The sequence below is a fragment of the Pithys albifrons genome, chromosome 6 (assembly GCF_047495875.1).
Source record: "Pithys albifrons albifrons isolate INPA30051 chromosome 6, PitAlb_v1, whole genome shotgun sequence".
In the NCBI taxonomy this organism is placed as follows: domain Eukaryota; kingdom Metazoa; phylum Chordata; class Aves; order Passeriformes; family Thamnophilidae; genus Pithys; species Pithys albifrons.
Genome location: NC_092463.1, coordinates 2715831 through 2732962, shown reverse-complemented (window position 1 = coordinate 2732962; position 17132 = coordinate 2715831). Strand labels below are relative to the sequence as shown.

At 55.6% G+C, this 17132-nt stretch overlaps 3 protein-coding genes across 8 annotated transcripts in view; 1 reads left to right on the top strand and 2 right to left on the bottom strand.

The window, feature by feature from the left end:
- The window catches only part of TXNDC16 (thioredoxin domain containing 16), a 113848-nt gene that overhangs the window by 59531 nt on the left and 37185 nt on the right, over positions 1 to 17132 (top strand). Inside the window, exon 1 of one of the 6 annotated variants that reach the window (XM_071557225.1) lies at positions 12691 to 12961. The exons of the other annotated variants lie outside the window; for them this stretch is intronic. The gene's annotated coding sequence lies outside the window, so the exon portion shown is untranslated. Of the gene's footprint in view, positions 1 to 12690; positions 12962 to 17132 lie in introns of those variants that run through there. 6 annotated transcript variants of the gene reach the window in all.
- Positions 4012 to 13060, bottom strand: LOC139672995 (uncharacterized). Its single transcript, XM_071557859.1, has 17 exons — positions 12781 to 13060; positions 9422 to 9594; positions 9175 to 9322; positions 8885 to 8949; positions 8088 to 8771; positions 7750 to 7898; positions 7324 to 7471; positions 6898 to 7085; positions 6672 to 6809; positions 6304 to 6418; positions 6019 to 6156; positions 5599 to 5775; positions 5305 to 5460; positions 5045 to 5146; positions 4693 to 4795; positions 4516 to 4572; positions 4012 to 4211 (listed from the first exon to the last, which is right to left on the bottom strand). The coding sequence occupies exons 1-17, from the start codon at positions 13058 to 13060 to the stop codon at positions 4012 to 4014; spliced, it is 3021 nt and encodes a 1006-aa protein (XP_071413960.1).
- On the bottom strand, positions 12150 to 16034 carry LOC139673649 (maestro heat-like repeat-containing protein family member 6). Its single transcript, XM_071559430.1, has 6 exons — positions 15755 to 16034; positions 15461 to 15616; positions 15201 to 15302; positions 14849 to 14951; positions 14672 to 14728; positions 12150 to 14364 (listed from the first exon to the last, which is right to left on the bottom strand). Exons 1-6 carry the CDS (start codon positions 15857 to 15859, stop codon positions 14165 to 14167), a joined length of 723 nt encoding a protein of 240 aa, XP_071415531.1. The 5' UTR covers positions 15860 to 16034; the 3' UTR covers positions 12150 to 14164.

Here is a 17132-nt window from a genome sequence, read left to right as displayed (position 1 = left end):
GGGCCTTCTCCAAGCCAGTGGACATTGTTATTTGAGAGTGGCCTGGGTGTGTAGGGGCTGTAGCAGCCACTGCTCCATCCCTGTGCATGGACTTCATTCAGGACTGCAAGAAAGAGGGGGCCAGGGGCTGTCCCCGAGCAGGACACAGCACCGAGCTGCGTTACTGGAACAAGATGATGTTCCTGAAGTTATTCCAGGAGAGCAGATCTGCAGGAGGTGCTTGTGCAGAATGTGCACTGAGAGTGGCACAGTTTGGTCCGAGACAGTGAATCTGCCAGAAAAGCTCCAGCTCAGGTAACCCAGACGAGGGCCTGACCATGGGATGCATCAGCACAGAAAACTTTTGGACTGTGAGCACAATGGCTGAGTTGAGATCTCAGGACAGAGAAGAAGTAACCAAGACGTAGGGAAGAAGAAGAGAGCAGTGAGCTCACTGCAGATAAAGCCAGAACGGAATCAGACAGGAGTATCATTAAGTGATTTCCCTTTTGCCTTTGCAGAATATGGTTTGTAGTATTATAACATGGCCATTTGTAGCTGAATTAGTCAACCATCCTAAGCAGGACCTTGCGTAGAATAGCAAACGTGGCTTCAAAGAGCTGAGGGGCATGGAAAGAAGAAGGGCAAGTTTGTGAGCAGGCTCCTCTCATGGTTAAAAAGTCTTGTAAATGGAAATGAGCAGCTTTCCTAAGGCAGCCAAACAGAACTGAATGGCTGTAGATGGGCTTGTGGCTTCCAAAGGTGGTGTGTATATGGATCAGGCTTTGAGAATCCAGACTAGGATAGAAAGGTTAGAAAGCTTTAACAGCATGTGCCAATCTGGCACAAACTGTTTTTCTCTAATTCTGAAAGGGTCCCAAAAGGATGGGTGGCTACTCTAACTTGTGTAGTGTTGTTAAAGTCCCAGAGACTTGGAAATATTTTCATTATATTATAGACTGTCATTATTGTCCTTTGTTGTCTTTTGGTTCCTTTTCCTGTGAGTTTGATTATTGAGTCACAGCCAGGTGGGCAGTGCCCTCTGTCAACAGGTCTAAGTGGGCCTGAGTTTTCTCCTCTTGCAGGTGGTTCATGAGAAGATGATACGGAACAGAAGAGAAAACTCACACTGTGTTTTTGCTGCATTGATTGTTTCTATACACTCTCTCTGGGTAACTTGCAGTGTTTAGATGTGTCAATTTTTGGTCCCGGTAGTTTTTCAGTCAGTCTATGGCTCTCCCCAGCATTGCTTTGAATGTTTGTATCTTGTCTCTGATTGCTGCAGCAGGGAAAGACATTCCTCCCTGAATTCAGCTGGAGAATCCACACAGAGTTTCCTGTGATTCTGAACTGAAATGTGTCTCCCTTTAAATTTGTCTCCAGGATGTTTTGTAAAATTGCCTGATGTGTTGAGCAAGGAATATGGGAAATGCTGAGTTCTCCAGAGAAGAATCCTGTGCTAAGCAGTGCCAGTGAAAGGGAAAGAAGTGTCTGAGTAACCTGTGGAGCTCTCCCAGTCCCTGCAAGCAGAGACTGATTTTAGGAGCTCCCCCCGAGGTCCATGTTCACATCTTGCTTGCAATGTCTGAAACAAAGTGGAAACATGGCCCATGAGGTGATTTGTTTCGATTGTCCCTGGCTGCAGCAAATACTCAGCTTGCTGCAATGAGACTCCCTGTTCCTGTGATGCAGCTGTTGTGTTGGGGTTCATTAGAGGCACATCTATGTGTGTACACTTGATATCAATGTCACTCGTTGTTGTGACAACACACACATCTCCAGAGGAGGCTTTTATGGCATGGAGGCAAGAGGTACCTGCACTACCACTCCATGGGGTAAAGACAATTGACTGCAGTCAAGGGGCAGAGTGTGGCAGGGTGGTCTGCCCCGACAGGGCCTGAAAACCTTTCAGAGAATGCAAGTTCTCTGTCAGGAGCTCCTGATGGGGCCAGGGTGCTGTTTGGTGTTGCACCAAACTCCACACACCCCGTGCTCTGGCTGAGCTCCCGGCAGGCCTCTAGATGTGTGACTGGCAGTCAGTCCCTTTATACTATAAAAGTCATCCTGTCCTCTTTAGGGTTTTGAAAATATGTGCCACAAACTTCCTCCCTAGTTACGGGATCGGGCCCCGATAAAACAGCTGTTCCTGACAATTGTACTCCTCGTTTGTGTTGGCAGATGAGGCTGCAGTGGGATCCAGTGTTGTAGTTATTTTTCACCCTTATGGTTCAACATGAACTGTAACTAGCAGAGACTTAACAGGATGGAATCCTTTTCAGTCTCTGAGGGAGGCAAATGGAGCCTAAAACCTCTATTACACAGATCCTGGTATGGAAATAATGCCTTTGCACCCATTTTCTAAGATGCTTTGTTAAGAGTTTCAACAGAGAGGAATTTCTAATGAGATAAGAAGGCTCCTGTATCTGTGAAAACATCGTGAAAAAGAGACATGACATCCCACCAAGGCAGTCCAAGGAGCCTGAAGCTGTTCCAGAAGGCTGGTTTTGTGCCCAGGGCCCGAGGTCAAGAACGGGACAAGATGGGGAGGAGAAGGACAAAGGTGTTTTTGAGCCTTCCAACCCAGTTTGGGGGCGTGTCAGAGACGTGGGGAGTGCAGTGCTGTGGGAGGGCTGGTTTGGGGTGTGGGTTCACAGCTGATGGAGCGTCAGGTGTTGCAGGATAAAACTACAGCACCTCTGTAACCCTGGGGGTGTGCTTTGGAAAGGATTCCTGTGCAGCCAGCTTGCAGACTCAAAAAGGAGTGTTGGAGGATTCTTTGTGGCCTTTTGAGGCATCACCAGCTGTGGGAGAAGGAGCCTGTGAGGCTGAGCGTGCCTGGCTGTCAATAAATCCTGTCTCTCAGAGCATGGCAGAGAGGTTTTCCCTGCTTGTTTGGGAGCTTGGGCTGATCCCAGAGCAGCCATGAGGAGCTGGCAGCCTGTGCCAGGGTGTGGGTGGGAATGGCTCTGGGCAGGAGAAGGGAAGGGGCAGGGTGAGCTTTGGGCAGAAGGGAAGGGGCAGGGTCTGAGGGCTTGAGGGAGACAGCTGTCCAGAGAGAGAGGCCAGGAAAGGGAGGGATGAAGTGGAGTGCGGAGAAGGGAGTGGAATGGAGGGATTTGTCCATGTCGCTGTAGAGGACAGGAGGTGTCTGGTGTTACTGTCAGGCTCACTTGAGCCGAGAATGAGGTGGAGCTCAGACCCGTGTGCCCCAGGGCTCAGGTTTTATGGCGTTTGATTGTAACAAAGATGCATAGAAGTGGGGGAAATATATTTATTGAAATAAGGGGAAGGGGAGGAATGAAGTGTGGGGAAGGAGAAGGGAAGGGGCAGGGATGAGCTTGGGGCAGGAGAAGGGAAGGGACAGGGATGAACTGTGGGGAGGAGAAGGGAAGGGACAGGGATGAACTGTGGGGAGGAGAAGGGAAGGGACAGGGATGAACTGTGGGGAGGAGAAGGGAAGGGACAGGGATGACCTTTGGGGAGGAGAAGGGAAGGGACAGGGATGAACTGTGGGGAGGAGAAGGGAAGGGACAGGGATGAACTGTGGGGAGGAGAAGGGAAGGGACAGGGATGAACTGTGGGGAGGAGAAGGGAAGGGACAGGGATGACCTTTGGGGAGGAGAAGGGAAGGGACAGGGATGAACTGTGGGGAGGAGAAGGGAAGGGACAGGGATGACCTTTGGGGAGGAGAAGGGAAGGGGAGGGATCAGCTTTGGGCAGAAGGGAAGGCGCAAGGCTGAGCACTGGGCAGGAGAAGGGAAGGGGCAAGGGATGAGTTTGTGGCAGAAGGAATGGGAGGGATAGGCTGTGGGCAGAAAGGAAGGGGACTGAGGAGCATTGGGCAGAAGGGAACGGGAGGGATGAGCTGCGGCCAGGAGAAGAGAAGGGGCAGGGTGTGAGGGCTGGAGGGATGCAGCTGTGCAGAGAGATGAGGAAAGGGAAGGATGAAGTTAGGTCAGGAGAAGGGAATGGAAGGGAGGGAGATATCGATGAGCGACGCAGAGGCCACGAGGTGTCTAATCTTCTGCCGCCTCATTGGAGCTCGGAAGAAGGTGGAGCTCCAGCTCTGCAAAGACGTGGCGTCGGGGCTTTGTTGCGGTCCTGTCGCTGGGACGTCGGGTGTCTCGGTGCAGCAGAAGAATTTTCTACTGCCCGTCTGTAAGTGTCCCAAACTGCAAATCGCATGTTGGTATATGCGGGACAGGTTTCCTCACTCATGGCGTCGTCAAGGGCTGGCAGAGAGAGGAAGAGAGCCACGGTCAGAGCCCGGTTGTGGGGGCACCCGAGGAGCCCCTCCTGACGGGGCCATCCCAAGCAGCTCTTGCCATGGCCAGGAGGGAGCAGGAGCCGAGAGGAGGAGCGGGAAGGTGCTGTCCACCAGACCCCCTGTGTCCTTGGATCCTGTGTGTGTGTGTGTCCTGGCCATGTCGTGCAGGGAACAGAGCCTTGTGCAAGCAGGCAGGGACTGCAGCTCCGTGTCCAGGGCCTGTGTTCGTCCCCGCCAGCCCCCAGTGTCAGCCCAGTGCCCTGACTCACCCTTGATGATGCGCGCCAGGTCTTTGGGCTGGTCTTTCATGTGCCACTTGGCGAGCCCTGTGAACAGCGAGCCTGTCAGGCTGCACAGCCCCTGGGCCGGCTGGTGCTGCGGCTGCAGCAGGCGGGGCTGGGGCCGAGCTGCAGCGGGCGGGGAGGCAGCGCGGGCTGGGGGCTCACCCATGAACTTGAGGGCCGCCTTTCGCAGGGGCTCCTGTGGGCTCTGCAGGTACGGCAGGGCCTGGCGCAGGTACTTGGCCCGTCTGCTCACGTCCTTTTCCATCTGCAGAGAGCGCCGGGTCAGGGGGGAAGGGTCGGCTGAGGCTGTGCCCCTTGGCCGGGCACTGCCCGTGCCCAGCACTGGCCTCCCCTGCCCGCACAGCCCGAGGCAAGGGAGGAGCGTGTGGAGCCCAGGCTGGTGTCCCAGAGGTGGGCGCAGCAGTGGGCAGAGGCACAGTGCCAGCCCACACACTGGGCATCGGGGGCTGGGGGCTTGTCCAGCCCGGGGCTGGGCCTTTGGGGTCGTCCCTACCAGGTGGTCGCAGAACTTGAAGGGCTTCTCTGTTTTAATCAGCTGCTCCAGATCCCTCCTCTTGAGGAACGTTGCAGCGCGATGTAACATTCCCCGGGAGGCCTGCAGAGCAGCAGAGAGCGGGACATGGCACCAGAGCCCAGGGCACAGGAGCTGCGTCCCTGGAGCAAGGCCAGGCGCAGGCCAGAGCCCGCCAGGCCCCAGGGCAGGAGGCATCCCAGCCCCTTCCCCTGGGGACACCTGAGCCCACAGGTGCTCACCTCTGCCACGCGCTGGTTCTTGTCGTGCCAGTGGAAGAACAGGGGCACCAGGCTCTGGCGCATCAGCGTCTTCCAGGCCTTTGCTCCCTCTTCTGCCAGCAACTCCACGAGCTCTCGCAAGAGGCAGATGGAGAGCAGCCTCAGATGACTGTTGTCCTGGGGCCAAACAAGAGAGAAAGAGCTCAGCACTGGCTGCTCCATGCCCACCAGGAGGAGACCCAGGCCTGAAAATGCACAGGGCACCAGGTTTCCTGGCAGCACCCAGTGCCTGTGGCTGGGGACACAGAGCCTTACGTTGTCAAAGAGAGGCAGGAGCGCCTCAGCCAGCCTGGGGGCAGTGGAGCTGAGTGCTCTACTGTCCTCCTCCCGGAGCACATTCAGGAACACAGAGAGGCTCATCATCACCAGCTCTCTGTCTCCATCACACAGCAGCTCCAGGAGGCTTTCAGAGTGGCTGCAGAGGCTTTTGACCTGTGTGGAACACAATGCTGTGCTGTGAGGCCCCAAACAGCTGCCCCACTGTGGCAGTGCAGCCCCCAAGCTGCTGCCACAGGGCCCTGAGGCCAAAGGCCTGTCCCGCTGGGCACGGGAAGTTGAAGAGGGAGGCAGCAGCAGAGCTGAGAGTAGCTGGCGCAGCTCGCCGAGGCCGGCCAAGGCCAAGGGACTGCCTTGCCCAGCCCCAGGTTACCAGCACGGCTTCAGCCACTTGCTCACCATGGAGGGATCCTCGCTGAGAACCATGAGGCCCCTGAGAGCCAGGCGACGCCTCTCCGGGCACTCACTGCGCAGGTGCCTCGACAGGACCTGCAGGACACTCTGGTGCCATTTGCTGACGTCCAGGCCGTCCAGGAGCTGAAAGGCACAGAGCAGTGACGGGGTGCCCGGCCGGCAGGAGCCCAGACCCGCCCAGAGTGCGGGCACCGTCCCGGGCAGCTGCTGCTGCGGGAGGGCCGAGAGGTGGAGGCAGCTGGGCCAGGCAGCGCTCGCCATCGGGCTCACCTCCACCAGGAACGCCAGGGCAGGGAGCTCCCAGCACGGCTCCTCCCTGCTGAGGAGCCCCAGCAGGTGGGTTGGGATCAAGGAATCCCTTGGGACTAAGACATGGCCCATCTCCCTGTCAGGGGGAAAAAAGCAGCCATGGACACTGAGCAGGGTGGGCAAAGCTCTGCCAGGACACACTCACAGATCTTTCCCCACCAGCCCTGGATGGGTCACAAGTGCTTTGGGATGTGGCTGCTCCTGTGCACCCACCTCTCCTCAGCCAAGCCTTGGTGCAAAGGCATTTTGACTTACACCCACGGTGGTCGTGTGGGTTGCCCCACGCCCAGGGCAGAGCTGTGGGGGCAGTGGGGAGAAGGGGGTCTCACCTGGCCAGCAGACCCACTGCATAGTGGTAGGTGTCAGCACAGAGGAGCATGTCCCAACCACGCTTGTGCTCCACTGACACCACCTCGTTGTCCCAGTGCAGGCAGCAGAGCAGGGCCTTGATGGTGTGTACTGCAAAGCTGTGTGCAGAGCAAAGCCCAGGTCATGGTGGGAGCGGTGGCCCCAGCCCCGAGGGAGTGGGAGGGAGAGAGGACTGGGATGGAGCACCTGTTGGGGTTGGTGGGAAGGCCGTGTTGGTCCTGGCATGTCCTCCAGAAGGTGTTGAGCTCCTGTGGCATCTGCTCTGTGCTCATGTGAACTTGGCTGAGCAGAGCCAGGAGGAGGTGGGGGGCATAAATCCTCAGGGCATCCTGGCACTGGGGCTCCTGGACCATCAGCCACAGTGCCAGGGTTGCCTGTAATAGAACCACAGGGAGACACGCTCAGTGCCGGGTCGTCCACGTGGCAGGGCCCGAGTGTGGGAGGGAGAGGCCAGGGGAGACCCAGGGGGAGCAGCAGGTCTGGTGCCCTTGAACGTGCCCCTAAGGCAGAGCTGCAGCCCAAAGCCCGAGGCGGGAGATGCGGTGGTGGGGGAGGATGGAGAGCCGCTGGAGAGGCGATGTGGGAGCAGCAAAGGCCAGTTCAGAAACTCACAGCCAGGGCGCAGACATGGGTGTCGTCCCCGTCGGAGGTGGCCGTGCTGTGCAGGGGCCAGTCCTCCATGACGCCGAGCAGCGTTGGCAGCACCTTCTGCGCTGTGGTTCCCGAGGAGGCCATGGTCCTCCACAGGATTGCAGCAGCTCTGTGGGGTCAGAGCTCTTTGTCAGGGAGCTCTGGGCCACAGTGCCACGGCCTTGGCAGCCGTGGGGGCCCAGGGGAAAGAGCCAGAGTGCTTTGAGGGGCCAGGAGGGAGCATGGCAGCAGGACTGGGGGCTGACATGGCAGGGTGGGAAAGGGAGGCGCCAGAGGGGCGTGGAACTCTGTGTTTGTATCTGGCAGAGCATGGGAGACAGGCTCTGCAAGGTGATGGGTTCTAAAGGCTGGTGAGCCCTGAGCCAGCAAAGCAGCTGGGCCCTGTACCTGTCACAGGATGGGGCACAGCGCAGGAGAGTCGTCACAACATCGTGGGGGTGTGCGTCGGCCAGGCTGCAAATGTTCCTGGGCGGTGTGACATCTGGAGACCACTGGCACATGAGCCACTGGTGGATGTACCTGACGATGTCTGGCACCTGAAGGAGGAACGGGGGACAGTTGGTGAGGTGCCAGAGCCAGCCAGTGTCCCAGCTTCCCCTGGGAAGGGCTTCTCTTCCCACCACACTGTGCTGGCCTCAAAGGCTGAGGGGGCCCAGCGGTTCTGACTTGAGGGGCCACAAGAGCCCTGGCAGGGCTGGAGCCCTGGCCACAGTGTGTCTGCTTACTTGCTTTGCACTGGGGACATCTTTCTCCTGGAAATCTTCTGGATTGAGTGCCTCAGTGACAGCAGTGCTTCCTATGCCCTTGGCCATGGCATCATCCTTGGCCATGGCATCAGTTGCTGCGGTGTCAGAGTCTGTCATGTCATCTGTCAACACAGAGTCAGGGTCATCAGTCCAAGCGGTGTCCGAGGTTATGCCATCAATTGGTGCTGGCTCACAAGTGTCTGTGTCATCACTGGGTGGCACTTCAGTGGTTTCTCTGTCTTCTGGTGCTGGGTCAGCATTTGTGATGGCACTGCTCAGGCTGGTGTCAGAGCTGTCTGTGCCATCACTTGGTGACATGGAAGATGTTGCTGCATCATCACCTGGTGCTGACTCACAGTTGTCTGTACCCTTCCTTGCTGCCACGTCTGAGGTTTCTGTGCCATCAACTGGTAGTGAGTGCCAGTTGGCTCTGGCCTGAATTGGTTCCATGTCACAGTTGGCTTTGTCCACAGTGGGTGCCATGTCACAGGTTTCCTTGCCATCAGCTGATGCCATGTCAGAGTTTTCTGCACCATCAACAGGTGCAGGGTGGACATCAGCCTTCACCTCGATCTTGCTTGGCCTGGTGTCAGACTGTGCCACAGCGTCAGCTGGTGTGGTCCTGGCTGTTCTACGCCGAATTGCCATGAATTTCAGCAATCTCTGCAGGAGAAGAAAGGGCAGGGAAGAGAGGGAAATGCCATGGAGTGGTGTGCCAGCGGTGACAGGCTGAGCAGTGCCAGCAGGTGCAGCCAGGTGGGAATGGCTGCAGGTACCTGAACAGCTCTGCGGAAGCGGCCACGGGCACGGTGCTGCTCTTGTGTCCGGTCCCGGGCTGGGTCTGGCAAAGAGCAAGCGCAGTCAGAGCTGAGGGGCTGCGGGAGAGGCCGCAGAACAGAGCCCAGCCCAGCCCTGCACAGGCAGTGCCTGGAGCACGGATGCTGCGGGGATCAGCCTTGGGCCCTCTGTTCACGTCCCTTTGCGTGGGCATGTGCACAGGGGCCGGGAAGGGGCCCAGCTGGCTGCAGCCACCATGCCATCCCTGTGGCCCAGCTCCAGCACTCACCCTGCTGCTGGGGCTGGAAGTGCTGCACCTCCTCAGGTTGCTGTGCTGGGGCAGCCCCAGGGCCTTTCCTGTTCTTCTTCTTCCTCCGGAAGAGGCGGAACAGGCTGAAGCATCCCCCTGCCATGGCCCAGTGTGGTCCGGATGGTACCTGCAAGGGGGACACCTCTGAAAAGCCCCTGGTCCTGGAGAATGGCCCCGAGGGCCCCTTCCACAGGGAGTGGTGAGGCCTGGGAAAAGCCCCGGTCACCAAATCCCGTGGGGTGGCCTCGAGGGTACTGGCTAGAAAGAGAACTCTGGGAAAAGCTTCGGGTGGGCGAGAAAGGCGTGTGCTGTGAGGAAGCTCCTGACGACACCGCTCTGTCCCGTCCTCTCCCGTCGCCTGCTCTGAGCACTGTGATGTGGCCGCGTTGGCGCCAACACCTATATAAGGGTGTGTCACAAAGGGCCCTTGGACACCCTGCCCTTCCAATGCATTGGTGATGGCCATCGTGTCACAAAGGGCCCTGGGACACCCTGCCCTGTCCCATCCCATCCGCGATGGCCACAGTGTCACAAAGGGTTCTGGGGCCTCCTCCAGCCTGGCCAATCTGTCCCAGATTTAAAGGAATCCGTCCTGTAAAGCATCCAGGATGGATGGGATAAAAGCTGTCCATGAAACCAAAGTTCACTCAGTGTTACAAAGGCACCCCAAACAAGTGAGGGTGTTGCACAAACACCAACGCTCCCTGAGCAGCTCACTGCTGTGGGATGGAACTGCATGGTCTTTGAGATCCCTTCAACCCAAAGTGTTCTGTAGTTCTGTGATGATATTTGAACAAACCATAAAGTGTAGAGTTTATATTGCTGCCAATAAAGGCTGATGGTGTTTGTCCTGAGCTCTAGGAAGCCCCTGCAGGGTGCAGGTGGTTCCCAGGTGACTTTGCAGTCCATGATTCCAGGAGGACAGAGGTTCTTCCTTGTCATGTATGTCTCAAACCTCACCCCACATCAGCCTCAGCTTCTTCAGAAATATATATGGGCAGCTGGGTCTGTGTGAGGCAAAGTGTCAGGGAAAGGAGGTGGGATCCCAGAGGGGATGCAGTGATCCCAGCCCCTGGTTTCCACTGCAGCATTCCCAAGCAAAACTGATGTGGCACAAGGAAATTCTGCCCACGCAAAGAGTTTGTACTGGACATCTCTGCTGTGTTTGGTTTCACTTCTGTGGCCTAAAACCTCTGTTCTATTGTTTCCTAATATAGAAAGAATTGGAACTACACCTATTGTGAGAAAGTACCTCAAAGTTAAGACAAGGATCTGTTTGTTTATTCATGTGCTGGAAGTTTCATCTTGGGAGTAAATGTATTTTTGGGACTGTTCACATGAGTTTAAGATGCCAGACAATGCACATCCTTATTAAATACATGCGAGGAGAGCTGTAAGGGACATGTCAGGGATGTGTTGTGCCTTCTGTGTGTTGACACAGTGAAGTTTTGCTGCTGCTGCTCAGTGCCTGGAATTTGATGAATGTTTTGGAGTGTCAGATATTGATGAGTGAACAGAAGGAAAGAACTTTTCCACACCCCACTCCTGGAGACTCCTGGGGTGGGCCAGTGGCTAATGAGGAGCGGGTGGACAATTGTAATGGGGTTTTGATTCTTGATGGTGGGGATACAATGTTTAGGGCAGGAGATGATGTGGGAATTGTCCAAATCAGACCCAAGGACCTTCTCCAAGCAGTTGGACAATGTTATTTGAGAGTGTCCTGGGTGTGTGGGGGCTGTAGCAGCCACTGCTCCATCCCTGTGCATGGACTTCATCCGGGACTGCAAGAAAGAGGGGGTCAGGGGCTGTCCCCGAGCAGGACACAGCACCGAGCTGCGTTACTGGAACAAGATGATGTTCCTGAAGTTATTCCAGGAGAGCAGATCTGCAGGAGGTGCTTGTGCAGAATGTGCTCTGAGAGTGGCACAGTTTGGTCCGAGACAGTGAATCTGCCAGAAAAGCTCCAGCTCAGGTAATCCAGACGAGGGCCTGACCATGGGATGCATCAGCACAGAAAGGTTTTGGACTGTGAGCACAATGGCTGAGATGAGATCTCAGGTCAGAGAAGAAGTAACCAAGACGTAGGGAAGAAGAAGAGAGCAGTGAGCTCACTGCAGATAAAGCCAGAACGGAATCAGACAGGAGTATCATTAAGTGATTTCCCTTTTGCCTTTGCAGAATATGGTTTGTAGTATTATAACATGGCCATTTGTAGCTGGATTAGTCAACCATCCTAATCAGGACCTTGCGTAGAATAGCAAACATGGCTTCAAAGAGTTGAGGGGCATGGAAAGAAGAAGGGCAAGTTTGTGAGCAGGCTCCTCTCATGGTTAAAAAGGCTTGTAAATGGAAATGAGCAGCTTTCCTAAGGCAGCCAAACAGAACGGAATGGCTGTAGATGGGCTTGTGGCTTCCAAAGGTGGTGTGTATATGGATCAGGCTTTGAGAATCCAGACTAGGATAGAAAGGTTAGAAAGCTTTAACAGCATGTGCCAATCTGACACAAACTGTTTTTCTCTAATTCTGAAAGGGTCCCAAAAGGATGGGTGGCTACTCTAACTTGTGTAGTGTTGTTAAAGTCCCAGAGACTTGGAAATATTTTTATTATGTTATAGAGATTGTTGACCTTAAAGACCATCTTCTTCCGACCACTTGCCATGGACAGTAAGTGACACCTTCCAGCAAAATCAGTCTGTTCAGGAAAATTGACACTTACTACATGTATTGGGGTTTGGGCGTTGATGAGCTTTAAGGTCCCTTCCCACCCTTTAAATTCTCTGGTTCTCCCTGAAATTAAAAATGGGAAAATCAGCAGCTGAGAGCAGAAAAGGTAGTGCAGAATTTTTGTCTCTTTATTGTTACAAATGTATCAGGTAAAGGGTAATGTGCTTTTTTTGTTAATCCTAAATAGGTTCAATTATAACTTCTGAACAGAGAGGAAAGGAAAACCAACATAATTTTATCAAAATAGCATCCATTTAAGTGACATAAATGCGTATAAATACAAGAGAGGATTTAAAACTTGCCAAGCCCTAACTGCCTTCTTTCTTTCCCCTTCCCGCTCTCCCAAGCAAAGGGAAGGGAAACAAAAACTACAAAGAAGTCAAGAACTTGAAAAAAATTGAATTAAATCAGTATGTCTTTTCTAATATTTACAAATATATATACAATTTTTACACATTGTCAGGAGCTCCTGGGGAATAAAGAAGGGAAACAGGGACAAACTTGGACAAAACACAAAATAGGCAAATACAATGAAAACCTCTAAAAGGTGGCAGAAATACAATTTCACCAACTCTCAAGAGAAAACTAGCTCACTCTCCCTCTCAAAATCTCTTGCGTGGCTCCAATAAGAGCCTGACGGCAGGACTCCCTCTCTCAAGCCTCGCCGAAGAAAACAAGTAGCTTCCTTTTATCTTCTCAAGTGGAAAAAAAGCGTGGAATACCTGGGTAATGTCCACTTCCCTGGTTACAACTGGTTACTAAGGGGGGGCCTGGATTAAAACTATCCCCTCCCCACACCCCGGAATAGCTCCGGGCTGCAGAGAGGAACATGCCAGGTGGGCGCAGGGCACGTCCCTGCACCCCAAATGCAGAGGCTGGAGGAGGAAGGAGGTGGGCGCAAGGCAGCTGGAGGTGAGAATTGTGGAGGCGGGAAGAGCAGAGCGTGGTCCTGAGGGCTGCCCAGAGCAGGCAGAGGAAGAGAGAAGAGCATGTGGTAGCTAAGGCGGCGCTGTCGGTAGTAGAGCAGCAGCCAGAGCGGCAGGTAAGCGAAGAGGAAGAGCGCGGCGTAGAGCGCCGTGTGGAGCACGGTGAGCCCCAGCTCCACGGCGTAGGGCACGGCCGCCCCCTCAGCGCCGGCCATGGGGCAGCGGGAGGCACCGCCCCGCTGCGTGCCTTCCCTCAGCCCCGGCTGGACACCGCCATGCACCGAAGCGCAGCCGCCCCGTCCCGCCGCTCGTCCCTCTGGTCCCGCCGCCGCAACTCCGTGCCGGGCAGAGGGCAGACAGGAGCAGAGAAGGGAAGATGGGAAGGGCACAGGGGGTTTATAAAGGGGTTATGAGGGGAGAGGGGCGGTGCGGAGGTGGCTGAGGTATCCCCGGAGCTGTCCGGGGGTGTTATGGGTGTGTGGGGCGGTGGGGGGAGAGGTGGTGAGCAAGTAAAGGAAGAGTGAGTGGCGGTGATGGAGAAGGGCCGAAGGGGGAGCGAGGAACAGAGAGGGGCGAGAGGGGCAGTAAGGGATGAGCTTTGGGAAGAAGGGATGAGCTGTAGGCAGGAGAAGGGGAGGGATAAGCTGTGGGCAGAAGGGAAGGGGCACTGGGCAGAAGGGAAAGGGCAGGGATGAGCCTTGGGCAGGAGAACGGAAGGGGCACATGCGTGCGCCCCACGGCTCAGGTTTTGTGGCGTTTGAGTGTAACAAAGATGCATGGAATTGCAGGAATCTTTCTTAAAGGGAAGGGGATGAATGAAGTGTGTGGGAAGAAGAGAAGGGGCTGGGACGAGCATTGGGCAGAAGAGAAGGGGAGGGATAAGCTGTGGGCAGAAGGGAAGGGGCACTGGGCAGAAGGGAAAGGGCAGGGAAGAGCCTTGGGCAGGAGAACGGAAGGGGCACATGCGTGTGCCCCACGGCTCAGGTTTTGTGGTGTTTGAGTGTAACAAAGATGCATGGAATTGCAGGAATCTTTCTTAAAGGGAAGGGGATGAATGAAGTGTGCGGGAAGAAGAGAAGGGGCTGGGACGAGCACTGAGCAGAAGGGAAGGGGAGGGATGAGCTGCGGGCAGAAAGAAGTCGGGGATGAGCTGTGAACAGAAGACAAGGGGAAGGGTCTGAGGGCTTGAGGGAGCCAGCAGTGTAGAGAGCGAGCCCAGGAAAGGGAGGGATGAAGTAGGGTCAGGAGAAGGGAATGGAAGGGAGGGAAATATCGGTAAGTGACGTAGAGGCCACGACAAGTCGAGTCTTGCTGCCACCTCACTGGAGCTCGGAAAAAGGCGGAGCTCCAGCTCCGCAAAGACGTGGCGTCGGGGCTTTGTTGCGGTCCTGTCGCTGGGACGTCGGGTGTCTCGGTGCAGCAGAAGAATTTTCTACTGCCCGTCTGTAAGTGTCCCAAACTGCAAATCGCATGTTGGTATATGCGGGACAGGTTTCCTCACTCATGGCGTCGTCAAGGGCTGGCAGAGAGAGGAAGGGAGCCACGGTCAGAGCCCGGTTGTGGGGGCACCCGAGGAGCCCCTCCTGGAAGGGCCATCCCAAGCAGCTCTTGCCATGGCCAGGAGGGAGCAGGAGCCGAGAGGAGGAGCGGGAAGGTGCTGTCCACCAGTCCCCCTGTGTCCTTGGATCCTGTGTTGTGTGTGTGTGTCCTGGTGATGCCGTGCAGGGAACAGAGCCTTGTGCAAGCAGGCAGGGACTGCAGCTCCGTATCCAGGGCCTGTGTTCGTCCCCGCCAGCCCCCAGTGCCAGCCCAGTGCCCTGACTCACCCTTGATGATGCGCGCCAGGTCTTTGGGCTGGTCTTTCATGTGCCACTTGGCGAGCCCTGTGAACAGCGAGCCTGTCAGGCTGCACAGCCCCTGGGCCGGCTGGTGCTGCGGCTGCAGCAGGCGGGGCTGGGGCCGAGCTGCAGCGGGCGGGGAGGCAGCGCGGGCTGGGGGCTCACCCATGAACTTGAGGGCCGCCTTTCGCAGGGGCTCCTGTGGGCTCTGCAGGTACGGCAGGGCCTGGCTCAGGTACTTGGCTCGTCTGGTCACGTCCTTTTCCATCTGCAGAGAGCGCCGGGTCAGGGGGGAAGGGTCGGCTCAGGCTGTGCCCCTTGGCTGGACACTGCCCGTGCCCAGCACTGGCCTCCCCTGCCCGCACAGCCCGAGACAAGGGAGGAGCGTGTGGAGCCCAGGCTGGTGTCCCAGAGGTGGGCACAGCATTGGGCAGGGGCACAGTGCCAGCCCACACACTGGGCATCGGGGGCTGGGGGCTTGTCCAGCCCGGGGCTGGGCCTTTGGGGTCGTCCCTACCAGGTGGTCGCAGAACTTGAAGGGCTTCTCTGTCTTAAGGAGATGCTCCATATCCCTCCTCTTGAGGAACGTTGCAGCACGAAGCAACATTCCCCGAGAGGCCTGCAGAGCAGCAGAGAGCGGGACATGGCACCAGAGCCCAGGGCACAGGAGCTGTGTCCCTGGAGCAAGGCCAGGCGCAGGCCGGAGCCCGCCAGGCCCCAGGGCAGGAGGCATCCCAGCCCCTTCCCCTGGGGACACCGGAGCCCACAAGTGCTCACCTCTGCCACACGCTGGTTCTTGTCGTGCCAGTGGAAGAACAGGGGCACCAGGCTCTGGCGCATCAGCGTCTTCCAGGCCTTTGCTCCCTCTTCTGCCAGCAACTCCACGAGCTCTCGCAAGAGGCAGATGGAGAGCAGCCTCAGATGACTGTTGTCCTGGGGCCAAAGAAGAGAGAAAGAGCTCAGCACTGGCTGCTCCATGCCCACCAGGAGGAGACCCAGGCCTGAAAATGCACAGGGCACCAGGTTTCCTGGCAGCACCCAGTGCCTGTGGCTGGGGACACAGAGCCTTACGTTGTCAAAGAGAGGCAGGAGCGCCTCAGCCAGCCTGGGGGCAGTGGAGCTGAGTGCTCTACTGTCCTCCTCCCGGAGCACATTCAGGAACACAGAGAGGCTCATGATGACCAGCTCTCTGTCTCCATCACACAGCAGCTCCAGGAGGCTTTCAGAGTGGCTGCAGAGGCTTTTGACCTGTGTGGAACACAATGCTGTGCTGTGAGGCCCCAAACAGCTGCCCCACTGTGGCAGTGCAGCCCCCACGCTGCTGCCACAGGGCCCTGAGGCCAAAGGCCTGTCCCGCTGGGCACGGGCAGTTGAAGAGGGAGGCAGCAGCAGAGCTGAGAGCAGCTGGCACAGCTCGCCGAGGCCGGCCAAGGCCAAGGGACTGCCTTGCCCAGCCCCAGGTTACCAGCACGGCTTCAGCCCCTTGCTTACCATGGAGGGATTACCTTCATCGCATTCTTCTATAGTTTCTACTACAATAAACTGCACCTACAATTTAGAAGTCGGTGTCGTGCATGGTGTACTCTGGTTACCATGTAAATTAGCGAAGCTAAAGAACTTGTGTGAAGTTAATTAGAAAGGACATATAACACCACTCTTCTAGTGCTGAAGCACATGTATGCAGGTGTTGTGGCTCCCGGGTCACAAAAAGAGAGAGAGAGAACAGCTTGTTTGGCCACTCTGTCATTGGGGTGGGTGTACCAGAACTCCAGAAAGAGGAAGGAGTTTTAGCACTTCAAGTTCTTGCAGACAGAGGTGCTTCATCTGGCAGACCCAACGACTGTCAAAGCTGTAGAACATATGCTTGAGAGTGGTTAAAGTAAATAATAATGCTAACACAACTAACATTATTTATAAAACACAGCAGTAAACCAAGCCATAGTCCCCATTAAAGGTTTCTTCATTCACAGTTCTGAACGTTTTTGTCTGTAAAAGAAAAGTTTGCCTGACCCCTTTTAGGGTCAATGTTAAAATACCCTTGGGTGTTCTTGTTTTCTTTCATGCATTTACAGCACATCTCCTGAGTCACTGGCCACCTCTCAATTAACATTTGTAGTTTATTAGTATGTGGACCGTCCATGAGGGCGTTAGAGATTCCCTTTCGCAATCCATGAGTCCAAAGTGCCTCTCTCTTCCTGTACTATTTCTTAGTGGTGGTAATCTGCCCACGTGCATTTGTGAGGGGAAAGGATTATCTTTTGGAGGCTCATGGGGGATACAAGTACTTTAGATTTCAGTTCCATTTTCACTACAGGTGCTTCAGCTTTCAGTTCCATTTTAACTACAAGTTCGAGGTTGCCACACAGAGTTAGAAAAAATAAAAGTTTTCCCCACCCCTCAGCCTAGAAAGGGACCACTTAAAACTACGCTGACAACTAAAATTGAAAGG

What these genes read in the sequence shown, in the direction of transcription:
- LOC139672995 (XM_071557859.1), bottom strand. Translation starts at nt 13,060, where the DNA reads ATGGCCGGCGCTGAGGGGGCGGCCGTGCCCTACGCCGTGGAGCTGGGG. An exon ending in TCAAGTTCTGCGACCACCTG is followed by an intron (nt 4,796 to 5,044) that starts GTAGGGACGACC and finishes CGCTCTCTGCAG; the next exon opens with ATGGAAAAGGACGTGAGCAG. An exon ending in CCTGGCGCGCATCATCAAGG is followed by an intron (nt 4,212 to 4,515) that starts GTGAGTCAGGGC and finishes TCTCTCTGCCAG; the next exon opens with CCCTTGACGACGCCATGAGT.
- LOC139673649 (XM_071559430.1), bottom strand. Translation starts at nt 15,859, where the DNA reads ATGAGCCTCTCTGTGTTCCTGAATGTGCTCCGGGAGGAGGACAGTAGA. An exon ending in TCCTGCCTCTCTTTGACAAC is followed by an intron (nt 15,617 to 15,754) that starts GTAAGGCTCTGT and finishes CTTTGGCCCCAG; the next exon opens with GACAACAGTCATCTGAGGCT. An exon ending in AGAACCAGCGTGTGGCAGAG is followed by an intron (nt 15,303 to 15,460) that starts GTGAGCACTTGT and finishes GCTGCTCTGCAG; the next exon opens with GCCTCTCGGGGAATGTTGCT.